Source organism: Taudactylus pleione, unplaced genomic scaffold, assembly GCF_031769625.1.
Source record: "Taudactylus pleione unplaced genomic scaffold, aTauple2 ptg000198l, whole genome shotgun sequence".
NCBI lineage: Eukaryota > Metazoa > Chordata > Amphibia > Anura > Myobatrachidae > Taudactylus > Taudactylus pleione.
The window spans coordinates 9696368-9719090 of NW_028284600.1; the positions used below are offsets into that span (position 1 = coordinate 9696368).

Consider the following 22723-nt stretch of genomic DNA (forward strand, 5'->3'; position numbering starts at 1 on the left):
TGAGGGAAAGTTTATATATTACCCTCCTCAGGCTGTCAGTGCTGAGTGAGGGGAGAATTTCTGAAGAATGATTGTCTGTAAGGAGTCAGGGAGGATTTGTCTGTGGAGTGCCCCTGGATTTATAAAATAGAAGTACAGTAACCCCTCTCATTTATCCTGGATTACAAATACTGCACCTGGTATGCTGTCTGTAAGGAATCAGTAGACTGCCCTTGGAGCTGTAAAAATAAGGATGCTATAACTTTAATGTTGCCCTGGACTACAATTAACCAGACTTTACATTGGCCCGGAAGGCTACCTATCCAATCTGCCAGGGGAGGTGCTCTGATGCTGGATGTGGGTCCCTGGAGGATGGGGATTTGCATAGAGCACCCTGCTTTGGAAGAAGCCCCCTCTGAATAAAGGACTGCCTCCCTAAGTGCCTGTTATCAGGAGTCACTGCATATGGTAGTCTGCGCATGCTGGGAGAGAAGAAGAGCTGCCTGGGAAGGAGCTCTAATCGCTCCATCGTCGCGGATGAAGCCCCAGCTGAGGAAAAGGTCCTGCCAGAGAAGAAAACCCTGCTGGCACCCGCACAGGCAGAAGAAAAGACAGCCCCAGAGGAAGAATGCTTCAGGACCCCTTCTGCTGCTGTGTGTGTTTGCTGGACAGAGCCCCTGTGGAAAGAGATTTTGCACCTGTTGCTCCTTGTAAAATACCTGCCGGAGGTCTGCAGCTGGGAGCTCTGGTGCGGTGCTGTGCATCCCAGAGTTGCCCTGGACATCGGAGGAGGCTGAATAGCTACTGCCAGGGGTGAGATCATACCAGAACTTCCCTATACTCTGTCCCTCCACAGCTCCTATCTTCCCTCCATTAAGGCCCTGCTCCTCTGTACACCTTTCCTATCTGGGTCCCCTGAGTCTATTGCATTATCCTTTACCTTGTGGCTAACCATGATTAGGCTGGGAGACTAGGTTTTGTGTAAAAGCTAGGACTGGGAGTTAGTCTCCCACACAACTGGGTATAGAAAGGGGTCATAGTGTTTTAAATTAGGTAAAGTGTGTGTAGTGATGAAATAGGGGGGGAAGTAAAAGATAGGTCACCCCCTCTTTTCCCCAAGTATTGCATTGGTGGTCATCTACTTTCCTGTGAACGACTGGCTCATGTCCAGGAGGGGACGTGCCTTATGGGTGTCGGCTCATGTCCGATGCCACTGTGGGTGATGTACAAAGTATTTTATGTCTATCTTTAAAGTAAATGTAATGCCATGTGATATGTATTTAGGCTCTGTTTACTGTTTGACTCATGTGTTAGCTAAAGTGGTTGATAGTGGCCTTCCGTGGCCCTTTATCTGTTATAGCACTCTGTAAAGCTGTTCACTGCTCGCTGTGTTATTATTGTAAATGCTGATTAATATATTGCTTGTATGAAATGTTTGAATCTTTACTTGTGCTTTCATCTCATTAGCAAAAGGTGCATGCTTACTGTGAATCTGTTGCTTTGGCAATTCCCGTGATGTAATGTACATTACTTGTTTATTTAGCCCTGTGTAACCCTGGCTGGCAATTCTGGTAGTAAAAGTTGCAATATTGAGCTTGGGCCATTTACTCTGCATGAACTATTAGCCGTTACAGCTGGAGAACTACAAGTACCAGCCTAACTTGCAGTTGCATTATTGTGCTTGGGCCATTTACTCTGCGTGAACTGTTAGCCGTTACAGCTGGAGAACTACAAGTACCAGCCTAACTTGAAGTTACATTATTGTGCTTGGGCCATTTACTCTGCGTGAACTGTTAGCCGTTACAGCTGGAGTACTACAAGTGCCAGTTTAACCTGCATGTGCAATATTGTGATTGGGCCACTTACTCTGCATAGACTGTTAGCCGTTACAGCTGGAGAACTACAAGTACCAGCCTAACTTGCAGGTGCTTTATTGAGCTTGGGCCATTTACTCTGCATGAACTGTTAGCCATTACAGCCGGAGAACTACAAGTACCAGCCTAACTTGCATGTGCTTTATTGAGCTTGGGCCATTTACTTTGCATGAACTGTTAGCCATTACAGCTGGAGAACTACAAGTACAAGCCTAACCTTCATGTATTTTTTTCCCACGTTATTCCTCAGCAAAAAGGGAGTGTTAGCACAGACTGTATTTTTAAACTATGGGTTGCTGGTGCACTACTGATATAAGCCTAACCTGCATGTGTTTTTCCCATGTTTTTGTCAGCAAAAAGGGAGCGTTAACCCAGACTGTATTTCAAAGCTATAGACTGACGGAGCACCATTGATTCAAGCTAGACCAGCAGGTTTCATATTTAGGTCTCTCATTTTTTTGGTAAAGTAAAGTTCTGCAGGAATTGTGGTTCTTGTTGGTTTCACATGCTTGCCAGCTGGGGTCACCGGTAGATGACGGGGAGGTAATACATAAATACCTTGTCATTGAATAGTGTAATTAATTTCATTCCATCTGTATATGGTAAATATCTCCTGTCATTTGTTGTTAAATATTGACAAATAATAAAACAGCGTTGCACCTTCCCTCCTGACTGGTCATTGTGTCTGCAAAAGGGGAATTCAGGCTTGCCTCTCTGTCACGGTGTGTCCTATCTGAACACGGGGAAATCGGCCACCGAAGCAATCCGAACACACCTGAACCTGGTGCTAGTGGTGCAGCACTGTACAAACCAGTCAGTACATCACATGTACATAAAATATTTACAGCAGTGTATCTTTCTTTTAAAGTTGTTATCTGCGATGGTCCAATAAGTTGTTGCATTTTGGACCCAAACTCTTATTCAACAGTTGTGATAAACTTTATAATTTAGTTTTGTAGTATACATGTAACATGCTACCAGTTTACATGAGCTACCGTATATCTTCAACATCTAAAATGCCCAATAAAAGACTCCAAAGTTGTACAAAATGAAACACATTTTTCCATGTATTCAAAAACATGTGTGTCCTCAACAGATTTGTGTGTACATATTAGAGCTGTGCGGTTCGGTTCTCCAGAAATCCGAATCCACCCTAATTTCGTGAATCCGGGTAAATACGAGTTGCAGTATTGATCTCCTGAGAAGATCGGGGTAACTCCGGGTTGTGGTTCTGATCTTTTTGTGGTTCGGATTCCGGATTTTAAATCCGAATTTTTGGTTTTGGATTGCATAAATGAAATGATTTTGGCTTTTTTAAAGCTTTTTATCTATTTAAAAACAAAACAAAACACAGATCCAAAACCAAAACACTTGAGGGTGGTTTTGCAAGACCAAATCCAGATCCAAAACCTTGAAGGAGATACAGATTCCAACTAAAACCAAAACACGGGGGTTGGCGCACATCCCTAGTACATATTATCATAAAAACAAACGACTGTATGCAGCTACAAACATCACAGAGTACTAATATATTTCAGAATGTAGACGGTTTATACTATTATAGATTTAGAAACAATTGCAAGTGTTCATACAGATCAAACAACTATGATGTGTGCTGGAGTCTGTGAGGGGATTCTTACCAGTGACTGTGATATGAGCCATCTCAGAGTCATTTATAATGTTTTCAGGCACCTTCAGTAAGATCTCTTCTTTCTTAGAATAACCTAGAACAAACACGGAATTAGTGTGACTCTTTTATTACTAGTAATTGTATGACCAACTAGATTGTGGAAATTGGACACGTCCTGGTCATCTGATGTTTAATCACGCTGGGGTCACCTAGTTCCTCAGCTGTGAGACAGTGCTTTTATAAACAGTATTTGTATTTTATGTGTATTGGGCCACACACACCTACTTTACCGTAACAATACAGTATTTCCTCACCTTCCTCTTGGCTGCAGAACAAAGTACTGTAAGACTTCTCCACCAGGACACCTCCGGGCTGAGAATAGAGAATAAATACATGAAAACACTGTGTATGTAACAAGTTCCTTCTTAAATATATGGTAGTGACATATGCACTTATCTTTTAGGTTGTAATAGTTTAAAACAAGTAAACTGACCTGAACCAGCAGGGGCTTAACCACTGTGTCAACACTTCTTTCTTTTGGAACAACTGGCACCTTATTGTGGCATAACTCTTGTGTATCCACAACCTCTGTCCTTACTGTGACATGTACCTCTCCTAGGAATACATAGTTAGTAATGAGGTAGAAAAAAGAAACATGGGGAAATGTATCAAGGCTTGGAGAAAGTTAAAGCTGAGAAGATGGCCAAAGCAACCGATCAGCTTCTGTGATGTATCTACAGTAGCACGATCTTTGAAATGAAAGTAAAGCTGGGTACACAGTAAATGATGTGTGTACCCAATGACCACAGAAGGTGATGGCACGATACGTCGCACAGACTGCACAATGCAGCGGATGATGGCGCAATATACCATTCCATACTGCATTTTGCAGCATAACATTATTTATCTCAACGTCCAATCTGCTGTGCGGCACTTTGTGGGCACGCACGATCGTTCATACACACTATGCGATCCGCCTGATATATATTGGTCCGATCCGCGCATGAGCAATTTGGAGGTAGTGATGGAGGTGGTGGTGGTGGGGAGGATGGCTCACAGTACTGAGCACCAAGCAATAGGCAATATGGTGACTTTCTTTTTAAAAAAAAATGTAATCAGATGAAATAAAATGCTAGAGGACATGATTGTGCTGCCAATAGATAATGAAATTGTGGAAGGTGAGGTCATGTGGGAGGTTGGGAAAATGATCAGCTCAGTCTTAGACATGTTACATGTTTTTGAGACCTCTGGATACTGTGTCTTGTTGAATATATATTTATGCAATTATATTGCTACAACGAAAGGATATTGAAACACGTTCAAAACACCTGGTGTTGAATATATACACACCCGGATTATCACAAAAGTGCAATTAACCACACTTAATAATAAGTGATGTGCTACAATTCGTCCTACAGAATTGCAGTGATTCTTTTAAATTAGAGGCAAGAGGAGTGCACACCCTTTAGCGGTGTAATTACCCCTCTCTTTTCTTAGATTTTTTAGATAAAGGTATTCTTTATTTTGCACTCTCACTGGTACTGATCTGTAGGAGCCAGATACAGTTTTACCGACAGCAGAAGCACTCATTAAATTGTGGAGTCCTCTAATGTACTGTCATCTTATCTCCTCTGCATGCACACCAGAAGCTAGAGATTTGATTGCAGATGCATGATTCTATCAGCTCTCTCTTTTCTTAAATACCTGAGACTGAGGACCTGATTCAGAGCCGGATGCTCTGACAGAGCGCTTGCTCTGAATCAGGGCCGGCCTTCTGGTTTTTTAGAGCGGCCTCCTGGCCGCTCGCATAGCTGTCGGTGACCACCCACAGCTATAGCAAGTGGCCAGGAAGATGGTCGCCATGGTCAAGACCATCGCGACCATCGGGCTTGCGACGAGACCCTTGTGGTAGGGTCTCGTTGCCGCAAGCCCAAGAGAGATTTTGGCTCAAACAGAGCCGAAATCTCTCCCACTGACATCACTTGTGATGTCAATGGGGCCGGCCCCAAACGGAGGCGTTCACATGCGAACACCTCCGTTTGGGCAGCCACTCCCCTGGCCCGCCCACCAAAGGGGGCGTGCTGTCACTCAACATCGACAGCACGCCCCCTTTGGTACGAGACCCGGAGCGACGGATTGCCCGTCGTTATCCGGGTCTCACGCATGCGCACGACGGAGCCGGCTCCGTTGTGCGCATGTGCACTGGCCACCATCGACCCGCTTGCGAGTGCATAGCGCTCGCGAGCGGGTCTGAATCAGGCCCTGAGACTCACTGTATTTTTCTTACCATTATAACTGTCGCTTAGGAGTGGGAGCACTCATTTATCATTTGATGCTTCCTTGCAGATGATAAACAGGAGAATTTCACTCTTCTGGATGAGCAGTTATTTTAGACTATGCTTTTCTTTTTACCTTAATGTATGAGAGGGCTCCAAAATATGTCTGCCTCAACAACATGGTAAAACGCACAATATGATGAACACATGAAATATGTAGGAAATGTTTATTATTTGCAAGCACTTTTGCTGTGGAATATCAAGTACACTAATATATTGACAAATTTATATTTCGCCATCTGACAACTTATTGATCACGCTGATAATATCTCCAGAGACAAATGGGTATATAAATGCTAATGACTGATAAGAACAGTGGAACTGATTCAGACATCTGGTTTTGTTGTGGACCCGGGGTGGTAATAGGAGCAGACACTGAAGCAGGTTTAAAAGTAAATGTGGAGTTTTTAATGAGTGGCTTAACAGACATGAATGTGGTAAAACAGAAAGTCCGGGTATAGCACTAAAGTGCGCTTGGGAGCTGTAGAGAGGCAAATAGGAAAAAGTCCAGTTAGTGACAGGCAATGGAAAATGTCTAGGTAGTGACTGGTTAATAGAAAATGTCCAGGTAGTGGCAGACAAGGGGAACTGTCCAGGTGGTGACTGATTAATGAAGAATGCAGACTGAGGAAGAAATATCCAGCAGAGTGTCAGTGGAGGCAAGGTGCAGGGTGAACAGCAGGACTCAGGTACTCAGGCAAGGGGAAGGTAATGGAGGATGCAGGGTAGTCCAGCGGGGTTGGAGCAGACAGGCAGGCAGGCAGGTAGTGTTTCACAGGTAACAGGTGGTGAGCACAGGGAACTCTCTCTCAGCTATGCTAAGAAACATGTTGCACTGGCAATGAAGTGAGGCTCTGAACCTCCCTAAATAGAAAGTGCTGTGCCGTGACTAGCCAGAGAGAGCATGTGACAAACCAGGATTGGGCGAGCAAATCACACGGCTGGAGGCAAGATGGCGGCGTCCATGCCAAACGGAACAGAAGCACTGCCAGGCCTCACCAGCCCAACATGACAGCATGCCCACACAGAACCATGCACAGCCAATGCCCCTCGCCACACACCAGCACCACCGCCAGACGCCCCCAACCATAGTGACCTCACAAATAATACCCGTCGACCACCATGCCGAGAAACCCTGGTCGTGACAGCTAGCAAGCGATCGTTCGTTGCTGGCGATGTTTGGAAATGTGCGCATGTATAGTTCGCAGTGCACGTGCGCAATCTAGTACGAGCGATCAGGATGCGCTCACGCGCCCTGCGAAGACAACCCAGTGGAATGAGTGACAGGAGAAGCCATTTGTGGGTGGTTACAGCGGCAGGGCAGTAGTAACGGGGGAGTGGACTTGCGGATGCAGGTGTGCCTGAGTGTTTCAACGACGTTTCAGAGGTGTGCATAATCACCGGCAGCGTCATAGTACACGTCACCAGGTTGAATTATACACTGAAGTGCTCGCAGTGCTTGCGGTAGGGTACAGTCAACCGCAAGCGCTACGGTCAGATCCGATGGAACCCGATGTACTGATGGTTGTATATACTTCCTGGAGATGATGTATTCTAGTGGGCGTCTGAAAACACAAAGTGATTGCTCGCCAATGCATAGTGGGCGTGCTTATACCTTGCCATGCGAGCGCCTGCCTTGACGTCACTTAGCTGAATTTCCAAACGCTGGGAGCGAGCGGCCGCATCTAGCGAGCGGGTCTGAATCAGGCCCAGTGCCCTGGAGAAATTATATGATTAATATATGTTAACATTTATTTCTCTCTTGTGAGATGTTCTATATGTCAAAAATTCATGATTTATGTATATTATTTTAAAATGAAATATAATAAAAATTGTTTTTAACAGATGTCATTAAGTTTGTGCCCCAGAAAAAAAAGAGTTTTCCTTCTTTCCCTTTGTAATACTGTACCCAAACTCTAGGGGAGCACCACCAGCTTTATATTTTGATGGTATTCTTTACTTGAGACACATATTGTGTCTTATCTACTTTTTTTGTTAACTATTATGCTCTGACTATAATTTATGTACTTAACTGCCTGTGCGGAGACACTCTCCCTGCTGTTACTACCTTTAAGAAAGCACTGGGATAGCCATAAAGAAATAACAGAGAGACACTTGGAGATAAGAGTGAGGAGAGAGGGGAGGGGGAAGTCAGGGGAGGAGAGGTAGATCTGAATGTCTTCAGCATAGAGATGATATTGGAGGCCAAAAGTGCTGATGAGCTCACCTAGAGAGGCCGTATAGAGGGAGAGTAGGAGAGGTCCCAGAACAGAACCTTGGGGGCACCTACTGTCATTGGAAGTGGGGGTGAAGTAGAGTCATGATAGGAGATGGAGAAAGAGCGGTCAGACAGGTAGGAAGACAGCCAAGAGAGGACAGTATCCTGCAGATCAAGGATTTGTAAGAGAGGGTGATCCACTGTATCAAAATCAGCAGAGAGGTTGAGAAGAATGAGCAGAGAGTAGTGGCCTTGGATTTGGCAGCAAGCAGATCATTACTGACTTTTGTGAGGGCAGTTTCAGTGGAGTGGAGAGAAAGGAAGCCAGACTAGAAAGGGAGGAAAGAAAGTTGGTAAGGCGGATTTACTGTAGACAATCCGCTCTAGAAAGATGCAAGCAAATTGAAGGAGAGAGATGGGGCAGTAGTCGCAGAAAGTGTTAGGATCAAGGGTTGTTTTTTAAGAATGGGGGAGACAATTACATGCTTGAATGCAGAGGGGACAGTGTCTAATGTGAGGGAGATTGAAGAGGTGGTTAATGGGAGGTGGAAAGGGGTGGACCAGAAGAAGACCATGACTTCATCCTCTTCTTCATCTACGAGGGCTGATTGAAAAGTAATGAGACTGCCTGTGTTTTCCTGTCCAATAGTTAGACGTGGCAACACTATGCTGGTTATTGTGAAGCTCATACTTCGATGTGTCTGAACCTGCAGTTGGACTGCCGTAGTCTACTTTGTGTGGTCACAGCGAGTGGAAGATCTTCATATGCTTTGTCATGGCGGATGAGGAAGATTGATTACGTCAGCGATGTGTGATTGAATTTTGTGTTAAACTTGGAAAAAGTGGAAATTAAACTCATGAAATGTTATGGCAAGCATACGGTGGAGAAATAATTAGCCGTATTTTGGTGATGGAAGCACTTCAAAGAGGGTAATATGTGAGTGACTGATGAAGCGTGTTCTGGGAGACCATCCACTGCAATTACAAATGTCAACATTGCCAAAGCTGCAGAGATGTTGCAAAATGACAGAAGATTAGCTTCACTTGGCATCTCATTCGAACGGGTTCAGCATTTTATCTCTCCAAGCTGTGATAAATACCCCCTTGTGGCAGATTGCCACAGTCTCCCTGGATACCACAGCACATTACTTGCTAGCTTTAGGAGCAATATAGAGTATTACCCAGTTTTGAAGCTTTCAAGTTCCAGGAGAAAGTTTTACTTTCATCTGCACACAGACAGCTGCTATACTGACAGTCAGCACATGGACTCTCTTCTAAATGTGCAGAGGGTTGAAGGGTAGTTTTAACCTATTAACAGTAAAAGAGGAATCCGTCAGTGAGAGGTACCACTTCAGCAATTAAGATTTGGGCAGAGGTATATATTCTGTGTGAAAATTCATAAACTGATGAAACAAGATACAAAAGTACATGATTCAGAGGAAACAAAGTGAGGATCTGTATATGCTGTGTAAAATCAATTTGGCTGGAACAAACAATAATAACTGCATAAAATATCTCTGAGACATGGAAAACCACATTTTACTTTGCAACAAGTCACAGAAACATAAATTAAGGGTCATAATGATGAGAAAAACATGCAGGAAAGCAAAAGCAGTTTTTACTCTTACTATGCACTTTTTTTTGTTTAGTTGTGCCCAGGACACCTGCATGGGTTAGCATGGCAAGACAGCATTGAGTATGAGGCAGTGGTGCCAACAGGAGAGGAGGGGGTGGGTGCATATTAATGACCTGGGCTCAGGCTTGTTATAGAGGCCTGAGTCCACCGCTGCTCCCCTTCCTCCCTCTTTTTACCTGTCAGTGGCAGCAGCCTCACTCCCCAGCTCAAGACAGGCTGCTGTGTGCTGGGGCCAGGGTAGCTGCTGCATGTTGGGCAGTACGATTGCACTGACCGTGCCTCCACCCCCTGGATTTGCCCCTGACTGAGGGGCTCACAGCGGTCCCATTGTTCAGCGAGCAAATACTTTTTTTGTCCTTTTTTTTGTAAGAAGGCGTGGCCACACCCCCATACTTAGACCACACCCCTGAACGGCTCAGCTTTCTCTGTCACTAACATGACCACCAGACCCAGAAGATACCGCTGGAGCAGCTGAAGCTGTCTGGAGCAGGAAAGTCACTGATGGGCCACCAGGGACAATATGTCAACATTCTAACATGTCAACATTTCTACATGATGAATGTCAACATGGTCAATGTTCAGGGGCGTCTTAAGAGAGGAAGGGGCCCATGTGCACTCCCCGTCCGGGGCCCCCTCCTCTCTTCCTGTGAGATTCGATCTCCTGGAGTACATGAGATTTTGTTTCACTTGAGAATACTCGGATACAGGTGTGGACACAGCAATTGTCTTTTCAACATTGGATTTATTGGAAAAATTTAGATCCACCTCCTGTAATAATAAAACTGAGTTTCTATTTGGATATCTCTTGCAGGATAATTCATAACAATTATTTTAACAATGAATGTATATCTTTCTATGTATGGATGTTATATGTGATGTCTAAATTATTTTACTTGACTGATCAATTATTATAAATAAATCTTTTATAGGTAATTAATTGTAATGAGTATGTAAATTTTACCATACCTATCATCTTTTGTATTATTAGCGCAAATATATATATATATTGTATTAATGTTGACAAAATGATAGCATCAAAATTCACATGTTGACATTATTAATGTCGAGATTATGAATGACGACATCTCACACCACAACCTCGAAGGACATACTGTAAAGGTAAAGACTACATTTCTGCTACACAACTGCATAATTCCAGCTCATAAATGAAATTTTTAGAGTGTTATATTTTCTTGCATGTTCAAAACAAATACAGATTAGCACAACAAGGAGACAGCCATGCCACAAAGAGAGTGAACACCATGGTACTTATACGTTACCTTTATACAATCTTTCAAGTAGTTAAAGACCGAGGCTTTGAGAATGAAAATTTCTCCTCTGACCACAGAATAAGGCAAAGTGAGATCCACAGAGAATGGCTGGAAAACACTGAGGGATGCAGCAGATGAAATCCCGACACCACTGGGACCCATACAGAAGGCTTCTCCGTTCCAGTCTGTGATGGTGTGTGGGGCAGCATCTTGGAGAACAGCACTTCCAGAATCCCTGAATGAAAGTACATTAGAAGAGAAGAATGAGGAATGACAATCATATTTCATGATTCTCAGAGTGGCCGCTAGTTCTGAACAGAACTATGAGAGATAAACTAGAGAATGTGCTACACAGAATTGCTAAAACATGGGAGACTTTTGTTAGCTGAAACACTCAAATTTACCAAGAATTGTGATATACTGAATTGTGTTTTTCGATGGTGTATGTGATCGTGTTTATCCCCGAGTTCCCTGTGTCTAAACGCAACCAAACTCACCCGAACATGCAGCCTGCACATATCATTGAAATACGTGCAGGCTGCATCTGTGTATTTTGTGTCAAAAATGTGTAAAAAAATAGAAAAGAAATGGTGTGAGGTTCCCCCCAAAAGCATAACCAGCCCAGGACTCCTGAGCCAGTCCTGGTTCTAAAAATATGGGGGAAAAAACATGTAGAGTTCCTTAGTATTTTATGAACCAGCACTGGGCTCCCAGAGCCAGTCCTGGTTTTAAAAATACAGGGAAAAAATGGCGTGGGGGTACCAGTATTTTTAAAATCAGCACCAGACTCAAACTAGCTGGAGTTTAATGCCACAGCCAGGGGACCTTTTCATTGGGTCACCCCAGCCAAAGCATTAACATCCCAAACTAGTCAGCCCAGACTGGGGATCTCAGGGGAGGTGGAGACCCCCCCAATAACAGGGTCTCTCCTCTCCTGAGCACTCCAGGCCTAGGCTGAAGCCCAGGGCTATTCCCTGTACTCCTGGCCAGTGGGTGCATGCGTAATGGTGAGAATATTAGATGTGTACAATAGTTTTTTACAGTAGGACTACAGGTGCCAGCCCTTTGGCACTTTTGGAACTACAAGTGCCAGCAGGCGGCAGGAACCCGTATCCCTACTATAAAAAAAAAAAGCAGTACACACACCGTAGATAGTAAAATTGTATTACACACTTCACACACTCACACATACTTACCTACTTCCAGGTGATCAGTCCCCTACTCCAGAAGTAAACAATGAAATACTCACCTATCTCCTGGCGCAGGTCAGTCCTCTTCTCCAGTATAGTCCCGACCTTGGAAAAATAACAAACCAACTGAGCCCGGACCTACTTGAACACTGAAGAGATGTTTTTGTTTCCAGATACATCTCTTACTCGTTAAATGACAGATCCCTCATGGGTTACGTCATTTGCCGGGGGCGCCAGCCAATCGGGGCCGCTCTAGACTAAGTGGCAGCTGATTGGCTGTGAGCCGCATGACTGTCAATCAACAGCCATGCGGATCATAGCCAATCAGTGGCCACTTACTCTAGAGTGGCCTCTGATTGACTGGCAGCATGACAAGTGACAGAAACCACCCAGTCTCCATCATTTACCTTGGAGAAGATGTATGTGGAAACATATAAATCTCTTCAGTATCCAAAGGGTCCGGGCTCAGTCGGTTTATTATTTTGCCAAGGTCAGGACTCTTTTGGAGAAGAGGACCGACCTGCGCCAGGAGATAGGTGAGAATTTTAATTTTTTTTAGGTAAACCCTTGGATTACTACTGGAAAAGGGGACCAATCACCGGGGAGAAGGTAAGTACAGTGTATGTGTGAATGTGTAATAAAATGTGACTATCTACGGTGTGTGTACTGTGTTTTTTTTTACTATTCTTTTTACATTGGGGATACGGGTCCTGGCATCTGCTGGCTCTTGTAGTTCCACAAGTGCCAAAGGGCAGGCACTCTGGCACCTGTAGTCCCACTGTTAAAAACAATAGTACACATCTAATATGCCCATGATTATCCCTGCACCCACCAGCTAGGGGTGCAGGGAAGAGCCCCTCAGCTTCAGCCTAGGCCTGGTGTGCTCAGGAGAGGGGGACCCCTTTGTTGGGGTGTCTTCACCTCCCCTGTGATCCACATCATGTGCTGACTAATTTGGGGTGTTAATGCTTTGGCCGGGGTGACCCAGCGAAAGGGTCCCCTGGCTGTGGCATTACACTCTGGCTAGTTTGAGTCCGGTGCTGGTTTTAAAAAACGGGAATCTCCCCATATTTTGAAAACCAGGACTGGCTTTACAGAGCCCAGTGCTGGTTCATAAAATACAAATGAACTCTACATGTTTTGTCCCCCATATATTTAGAACCGGGACTGGCTCAGGAGTCCTGGGCTGGTAAGGTTTTTTTTGGGGGGGGGGAAACCCTATTTAGTTTTTTTATTTTTTCTTTAAAATGTAACTATTTTTTGGCTAATTACAGGCAGAAACATACACAGATCACACTGATCTGTGTATATTTCTGCTAAACATGCAGCTCAGGAGGTAGTCTATTTGTAACTTCTATTTAGCACCGAGTTTGCTACATTACACCCGTAATTATAATCACAATTCTTGGTAAATTCACGAGTTGTATTCCTGGCTATGAAAAGTGCCTGCGAGTTTGGCCGATGGCATATTTATATCTATTTGTGTTTTATCCCATGTTTAATAGAGAGTTTTGTGATTTCTCACCCGAGTTTGCCTTTTTAAATATCCGAGTACTAAAAAATGGCCAAACACACCCGTGATTGCAATCCTGACCATACACAGAGTTTAGTTAATTTACCCCTATGACTCATGTGGAACTGCTCTTTATAGAGATTATAAAGTATTTTTACTAACCAGCGCTTTTTGTATGCAGTTTTCAAGCTGCCATACATCAGATGTGGTTTTCAGAGACAAACTGCACGATCTACTAAACTGCAGTTTGCAGTCTGACAGCTCAAACAGCAATTATTAATGTGTAGCAGTTTGGAAACTGCATGATAATACTGGATGAGAAACACATGGTTTTAACCCTTACATTTGTAAGAGCTCTGTGCTACTCAACATCCATCCCATTCCTTTAGCAGGTACCAAGAGTGCATGTTAGTAATTGTGGTACTACAAGAACTAGTGTAAACTTGAGCCCCTATACATGCTTATGCTTGTATTACTGCAAGAACTGGAATGCAAGACGAGCAATGGGCTGTCAATTCATGCTGGCACTTTATTTTACTTCTATAATAAGACCAACTCTATAGTAAGACCAACTGTACAGAGATACAAGGTGGTGCTGCTCAGCTTCAGGCTGATCATCTCTAGGTGCAGGGATCCAAAGAGGTTTTTCTCATTCCTCCTAGAGGACAGAACTGGATGTGGAGTAGCCTGTGCTTTTGATTATTATTTACTTCCCATATCTGACAAGAAAGATAGCCCAAACAGCATGTGATCTGAGCTACAGTACAATTCCTTGCCTGTGTAACCCACATATATTTAGTTTTTAAGTAAAGAAAACCCTGCAGTTTTCCATGTACTCGTAGTTAGCATAGGAGTAATTTTTTGGGATGGACGGGGCTTGGTGGCAGGGGGCATGTGGCCCCCAGACCAAACCACCATGGCTCTCCTGGGCTGCTTACTTTTTTTTCTAGGATTCAGCAGTGTAGCTGGATGTGGTCGGCAACTGCATATGTGGGGCCCATGCAGTGTATCATTTACTGATGTGCTGGTTCTACAGTGCTCTTGTAGCCTTCATGAGTAGGAGCCCTGTAGGACTAATAAGGACTAATATTGTATTGGAGAATGATGTGGGGGAGGAGGGTGCCAACAGGTATTATAGTGGTAAATGAAGGGCCCCCACATGTTTCTACCGTAACATAATTTACTACCGATCGCAACTGCGAACTGGTGATTACACATGCAGTTCCACTGCAATAGTATGCTAATCCATTGCGATCGCTATGCTGTCGTATCACTACATAAGGACACCCGCTTTATCTTACACACATCCGTAATATTTAGCAAGACTACGAAACAATCAGTACAATCGAGTACCATCGCAGCCTCATGCACACTTGCACAAGCTCTGACCTTACTCAGAAATTGTTAACGTCATTGCACGCTATGAGTCCTCAGAATGCATAGGGCATCGCAGTGGTTAATTTATACACGCACCTGCAACAGCATTCTAAACCACTGGCATGCCTGCGTTTAGCCGACCACCCCCCATCACCACCCACAAAAGGCACTTCCTGTCAATCACTCTGCGTGGTCACTGTGATCGCAGTCCCAATTGCAGTGGGCAGTTCACGCACGGGTACTGTGATGCATGTGCAGAACTCAACAATTGGCCAATTGTATGCGTAATCGCAGTTACGAATGGTAGTGAATCAGACCCAAAGTCCCTACTCCTGTTACAAAGCATGGCCACATGTCAGTATCCGGTAACCATCTTCCCAGTCCCCAGTTACTCCCCACCATGATCAGTAACAGTGGGGGGAAGGTTTTTTTTATTTTTTAAATGGGACCATTTACTTTGGATAATGAGCATAAATTATCATCCCCATGTGGATGTTGAGTCCCATTAATTTCTGCAGCAAAGGAGATAAAGGAGATCTAAGTTGTAACAGGATGAACTTACTCTGCCACCCAAGCTTTGCAGAGATTTGCTGGTCCAAAAATGAGCAAAAAAGTATAATGTAAAGGTGCACAAATCATATACATGTTGTATATAATTAAAATATAACTTTTATTAATTACATATAAAATGAATGTATTTAAAAATAATGGTGAAATATTTTTTTTTATTTTTTAATAAAATCTGTGTTGAAGATTGTGTGTTCTTTAAATAAAGGGTTTAGTGGTTTAGTGTGCCAATGTAGATTCACAATTTTCCTATTTAACTCTGAATCTTTCATATTATATTTGGCAAAATGTAGATTCACAATTTTCCTATTTAATTCTGTCTGAATCTTTCATATTATATTTGGCAATTATTTCAGACTACTGGTTAATAATTAAACAATGTTGCAATATTCTGTGCTAACATTGTATTTTATTTTGTTGAACTAAACAGAGTTCAACAAAATAAAATACAATGTTAGCACACAATATTGCAACATTGTTTAATTGTTGAACAGTGGTCTGAAATAGTTGCCAAATATATTATGAAAGATTCAGACAGAATTAAATAGGAAAATTGTGAATCTACATATATATTGGCACGCTAAACCACTAAGGCCCTGATTCAGAGCCGGACGCTCTGACCAGAACACTCGCTCTGAATCAGGGCCCACCTCCATTAAAATGGAGCGTCCTCCTGGATGCTCGTATAGCTGTGGGTCACCACCCACAGCATATACGAGCGTGCAGGATGATGGTCGCGATGGTCTTGACCATCGCGACCATCGCCACTGCGAGCAGAAGCCTGCGGTTGAGTTTCTCAACCGCAAGGCCAGGAGTGATTTTGGCTCTATCAGAGCCAAAATCACTCCCACTGACATCACTAGTGATGTCAGTGGGGACGGCTTCTGACGGTAGGCGTTCCCTTGGGAACGCCTCCATTTGGCAGGCACGCCCCCGGCACGCCCACCAAAGGGGGCATGCTGTCAATCAACATCGACAGCACGCCCCCTTTGATGAGACACTCCGAGCGAAGGAAAGTCCTTCGCTCGTCGCGTCTCGCGCATGCGCACGACGGAGCTCCCTCCGTCGTGCGCATGCGCAGTGCAGACCATCCACCCACTTGCGTGCGGACAGCCGCTCGCGAGTGGGTCTGAATCAGGGCCAAAATCCCTTATTTAAAGAACACACAATCTTCGACACAGATTTTATTAAAAAATAAAATAAATATTTCACCAGTCTTTTTGAATAAATTAATGTTATATGTAATTAATAAAAGTGATATTTTAATTATATGCATTTATGTGATTTGTGCACCTTTACATTATACTTTTTTGCTCATTTTTGGTTTGTTTATAGTGGGTAGCACCTCTCTCCCATAAGGATGATACATATGTGAATTAATATTGGAGAGTATATCATATATGAAACTGGTGCCGTTGTATCTCTAAACTTCTACAGAGATTTGCTGGTCATCAGCAACTTGAAGATACTGACAGCTCCTACCTGTGTTGCTTGGTCAACATGATGCTTCCACCACTAAGCTTCTTCACTTGTTTCTAGACAGGCACTAGACACAAACTCTTAAATCATTATCTGCTATTGATTTAAATAAAATTTCAAATGCTACATTTTCATTGCAGACAGCACCTTTGAAAATTGATGTTGGGTTGCCACATTAGGAGCTCATCTGCTTTCATGTCATTAATACGAATATAGACTCCATCATAGTGGAGTTACTATGGCTCCATTTACATTCTCCACCTTAGACTGGCACACTGTATAAGAACTTTTGTGGGGGCTCTTCTTGCCTTACTTTATGCCTTCAAAAATTCAACAAACCTCTTAGTATTATCAATACTTTGGTCACATCACTGAAACATACCCTAACAGTGCAATACCAGTCTTTCACCAACGTATTCAGTAAGCATTGGGCTAAAGAGTTGCCTCCAGATTGAGAATGGGAATGTCCCTTTGATCTTGTCTATGGCAAAATATGTCCTTGAGGAAGAGTGTTTACTCTCTATTTAGTCTGAAACAATGACCAAAAATATATCAATGAGAATCTTGATAAGGTTTTGATTTTTATATGGAATCCCATTCACATGCTGGGGCACTTTTTTTTTTTTAAAGAGAAAGCATGAGGACTTACTCCCTTGTATACAATAACATGGTTTAAATGCAATTACCCTCAAAAATCAACATTGTTTGTCTATCATTACTTTTTTGTTTAATAATATCAAGGGATGTAGATGGCATCCTGCCGGTCAGGATGCCGGTCTCAGAATACCGGCACTGGATCCCGACAGCAGTCGGAATCCCGGCTCCAGAATCCCAACTGCTAACATCCCAATGATAAGTATTAGGGTAAGGGTTAGAGTAAGGTTTAGGGTTAGGCCCTAGGGGAAGGGTATTAAGAATTTGTTACTTTGTTTAGTATTATGTTATACATATAACTTATTTTTCTTATATCTTTTACTTTTATAAACCATACAAATATGCCTCTAACTCTTTCTTATTCTTTTGCTCATTAGCCAACCGAAGTTTCATAGACTCACCCCACAGGTTCCAGTTTCCATATCCAGGTTTCTGGGGAGTATGTTTTGTCTTTAGTTTCTTCTTTCTTTTGTGCTATTTTTGTGGTTATTTTTGGTTCCTCCTGAAAACCTGGTGACTCACCTACAAGAACAATGAATGAATGTATATACTTATCTCTAGCATTGATAAAAAAAAAAAAAGAATAACGTTTGCTAATGTATTAAGATGGAGGAGCTTCGGGAGCCTGCCCTTCATAAATTCTGAGCTGACAAATTAAATTATCCCTAGTGGATACACTGAAAATGTATGTTCTATTCCAGATAGTGTTTGCAATAGTTGCCACCATCACATTCTGGTTTCCTAATGTTTTATTCTGTCAATCCAGCTTCAGACACCCGGAAAAGGTGTCCACAGCACAGTTCAATTGTGCATGCATAAAATCCAGTCTCCTACAGCTCATGCACACAATTTAACAATCAATGGTTAAACTTTTGACTAATCTCCTTGCAATATCTTCATGCCATCACAAGGCAAGTTGCAATGATGGCATCACCGCTACTATTCGATGGGCATCTTGTGATCACCATCCCTAAATGAATGCTGAGCTGCTATTGGAAAATTGATGCGATCTTCCCTACGCCAGTGAATGGACACGAGTAAATAAAGGGCTTGGCTCTACCCAATCTTTAAAGACCTTTCTTTCTTTGAGATTTTTCACAGCCTTTAAGCAGATCGCTGGGAGGCAGCCATACTGGGAAGCTCTTGCCCATCTTGTCTATTGTAGGAGTCAGAGTACTGCTAATATCACTGCATACCACAGATGGCAATGGTTATGGCTCACCACATTACACTTGGCACTAGAAACGGCTATACATATCACACTTGGGCAGCACGAATGGTGTAATGGTTAGCGTTACTTCCTCATGCACTGAAATTTTGACTTTACTTCAACCAGTGCCCTATCTGTGTCAAAGTTTATATGATATCTGCAGCATTGGAATAGCCTGAGTGTGGTACACAAGCCATTGAAAGTCAATAAGTAATCGCTGCTCTGCTCCAACTGTATGTTTGAGGACCCTGTTTTTCCTGTACCTCTAAGCATGCACCCTGAATTAATAATTATCGGATATATTTTGGATTTGAACTGAATTGGAACTGAGGCTTAATCGAATTGAACAAATATGCTCTGACGGATGTGCAAGTCCGATTGCTGGCTTTTACACACTTTTTAAGTGTTTGTTTTTAAATTTGTTTCTATTTTTTTGTGGGATATAGGTGCTTTGAATACATTATAAAGTGTTTATTGTTTTTTGTCCGACCATCAGCCTGGTATTAGCGAGTGTGTTGTATTTTATATGTTGCTACTTGTGCCGGTTATCATATAGACAGAACCTGTTGGAGCTAAAGTATGGCACAGGGCTTTACTGTATTGGAAAGTGATTCATTAAGTGAAGCAGAGAGTATACAGATCAGTTTAACTGATGATGATACAAGAAAATAGATAGGTGGAGAGGCGCTGTATACACAAAATGGTACTACTGATCATAAAAAATGTGCTTAATATAGGTAATGTATAATATAAATATTAAAATGGTAACACATGCACAAAGCAAGACATAGACAATGTATATAGGCTGTAATGTAAATCATGAGTAGTGTATGCTAAACGTCCACATGAAATGCAGGTGAGTAAAGATACAAAGTTGTAACAGTATCTACTCAATGAAGAAATGTCTCACTCGAGAGAATGCTGGTGATAAATGGTATCCAAGATAAAAAGTCAAGAGCAGGTCAATATTTGATTGAAACCACTAATATGCATATAGCAATGTAAACTAATTCCCATAAGGTGGTGCTCCAATAGATGGCATATAGTATGGTGAATGATATATGAGTGATGTATCACCAACCGTATCTAGGGTATGTAGCTATAAGCAGTGTTAGGAGACAGACTGAAAAGTGATAAGGTGCCAGCCAATCAGCTCCCAACTGTCATTTTTCAAACACAGCCTGTGAGATGACAGTTAGGAGCGGATTGGCTGGCACCTTATCACTTTTCACTCTGTCTCCTAACACTGCTTAGTAAATAGACCCCCGGATGTTAAATAGCCTGTGTAATAACCTATATATATATATTCATTAACCAGTGCTGGTTCACCTTTGTATTTTTATGTTTATTGTATTTGGGCAATAAGGGTGTGCCTGTTTTTTTAAGGTTGAACGAGCTGCTTGATAAATAGAAGTGCAGGTTTTAATTTACTGCTTTGCATTTAATTAGAAAAACATTGCCTTTCTTGCCAAGCCTTAGAGACACCCCTGCTCACTCTTTTCTACTACAACTGCTCAGTTTGCTTGAACCAGGATGACCTGCCCCATGGACTTCCCATGGGTGATATTAAGTGTGGAAACTCACATTGCATGAGCAACAGCTCTGCATCAAACAGCTTTTTATTTTCTTATTCTTACTAAATACCTAAAATAATTTTAGTGGGAGAATAAGAACTGTGCATATATTGCTAAATTAGAAAATCAGGTTACATTTTATTAAATAATGTAGAACAGAAACAAAATATGTTACCATCAGATAAATAGTCTGCGTAATCCGGTTTTGCACAAGGGACAGGTTTTAGAATCTCAGCATTTGTAATTATCTTTAATTGCAGATTCTGTAATTAAGAGAGAAAAAAACAGTGAACAATTAAATATGTGCTTAAATAATAGGGATGTGCACCGACCCCGTGTTTTGGTTTTGGATCTGTATCTCCTCGTGTTTTTGGATCTGATTTGGTTTTTACAAAACCGCCCTTGTGTGTTTTGGTTTTGTATCTGTATTTTATTTGATCCTACAGTATTATTAATCTCATTAACATTAATTTCCACTTGTTTCCAATCAATTTTGACCACATCACAGCTAACAATATTGTTTTCATCCGGTTTAGGCCCAAAATTCACACTAAGCTATCTGGCTGACTAAGGTAATCGGCAGCAGTGGGCGGCACAAACACGTGGCTGTTCAACTTCCAACATGGCACATAAGGAAGCCTATGGCCTGAAGAATATGGAGTATATAATTGATGGCAGGAACAAGAAGGGTTGAATGGTAGTATAGTACATTTAATTTCATTTTTTTATTCTAAAGCAAATTTATGAGGGAGGAGGGGAGAGCATGGGTGAACAATACAGTATGTCTGAAGTTTTGCCAACAAAATCAACTTGGTGGTTCAGTATATTTTTTTAAATTTAAAGGGGCATGCAGGAGATATTGTCTGTGGCCATAAACATTTCTGGACATATTTGGCATTCAGCAACACATGTCAAAGATTGCAGCAGCAATGGCAGTTCAACTTCCGACATGCACATCAGGAAACAAATGTTTTCTTTATTCAAGAGGCCTGAGGGAGTTGGAGTATGTATGTAGTTGAAGGCAGGGAAAGGAAGATTTGATTAGTAGCAAATTTAATTACATTTTTTGATTCCTAAGAAAATTTATGAGGAGAGGGGAGGCATTTACAAAAAATATTTAAATCATTCACATCAATCCTTGCCCCATAAGAATCCTTGAATGCCATGTCTGCTGCTGTTCCTGGTAGTGGATTTTCATTCCAGAAGGGGACCAGGAAGACTACTAGCAGTACTTTATAAAACAATTGACTGTTAAACAATCCTTTGCAAGGGGGAGCAAATATGACAACAGTCACCCAGTTGCACAGTGGATCACTGACGCCATAACATCTATGCTGGTATTAGATGTGCATCCAATATCTGCCAATAATGCAGTGGGTTTTAGACAGTTAATGGAGGTCCTGAGTCCCCGGTACCAAATCCCATCTAGATTCCACTTCACTAGAAAAACAATTCCTAACCTGTACAGGGACATTAAAAATAACTTAATTAATGCCCTCCAAAGTGCCGTTGTACCCACTGTCCACTTTAGCACAGTTATGTGGACAAACGGAAAACAGCAAATGCAAGATTGCATGACTATAACAGCCCACTGGGTGGGTGTATTGCCTTCGGCGGCACCAACAGCAGCATCTAAGAAACAGCAGCTCATTCAGACGCAGGCTACTCTGTGTATCACTGGTTTCAATCAGAGGCATACCGCTGACAACCTTTCATACTCAAAGTTATGCATGCACACACTTTCTGCATGGAGCAGTGTATACAGGTCACCAGAGAGTGCCTATATGTAAGCAAAACAAGTGATTTTATTGGGATGGATCTAGCAGGGTCTCTCTGGAGATAATTAGGACATGTCCGTGTCCCACTGTGGCACTCCAAAACAGCAATGAACACATGTTGATAACATGCATGCACAGAATTACAGATGGTGGCCATCTTAGTTAGGGGTTGAAGCCTCCCTAAAGAAGCCAACATGGAGTATTCACTTTCTGTCATTAACAAACTTCTCATCCATATGTGCTTGTTGAATCTTTCATGCCAATACCAATGGCATTAATATGGAGTTGGTCTTCTCCCCCTTTGCTGCTATGATAGCCCCCACTGTACTTGTAAGTATTTTCATTAGATTTTGGAACATGTCTGTGGTTCATCTATTTCACCACAAGACCTTACTATAGCTGAGGTCAACACTGATGTTGAGCAATAAGGCCAGGCT

At 42.4% G+C, this 22723-nt stretch overlaps 1 protein-coding gene across 1 annotated transcript in view; it reads right to left on the reverse strand.

Annotated features, from left to right (window-relative positions):
• Positions 1-22723, reverse strand: part of LOC148518851 (alpha-2-macroglobulin-like) — a 239391-nt gene that overhangs the window by 96340 nt on the left and 120328 nt on the right. The window contains exons 16-22 of the mRNA XM_088476973.1: positions 20684-20771; positions 18126-18246; positions 10954-11179; positions 9219-9345; positions 3977-4098; positions 3798-3855; positions 3494-3577 (exon numbers count right to left, since the gene is read on the reverse strand). Of these exons, the coding sequence (XP_088333099.1) occupies positions 3494-3577; positions 3798-3855; positions 3977-4098; positions 9219-9345; positions 10954-11179; positions 18126-18246; positions 20684-20771 (826 nt within the window). The remainder of the gene's footprint in view (positions 1-3493; positions 3578-3797; positions 3856-3976; positions 4099-9218; positions 9346-10953; positions 11180-18125; positions 18247-20683; positions 20772-22723) is intronic.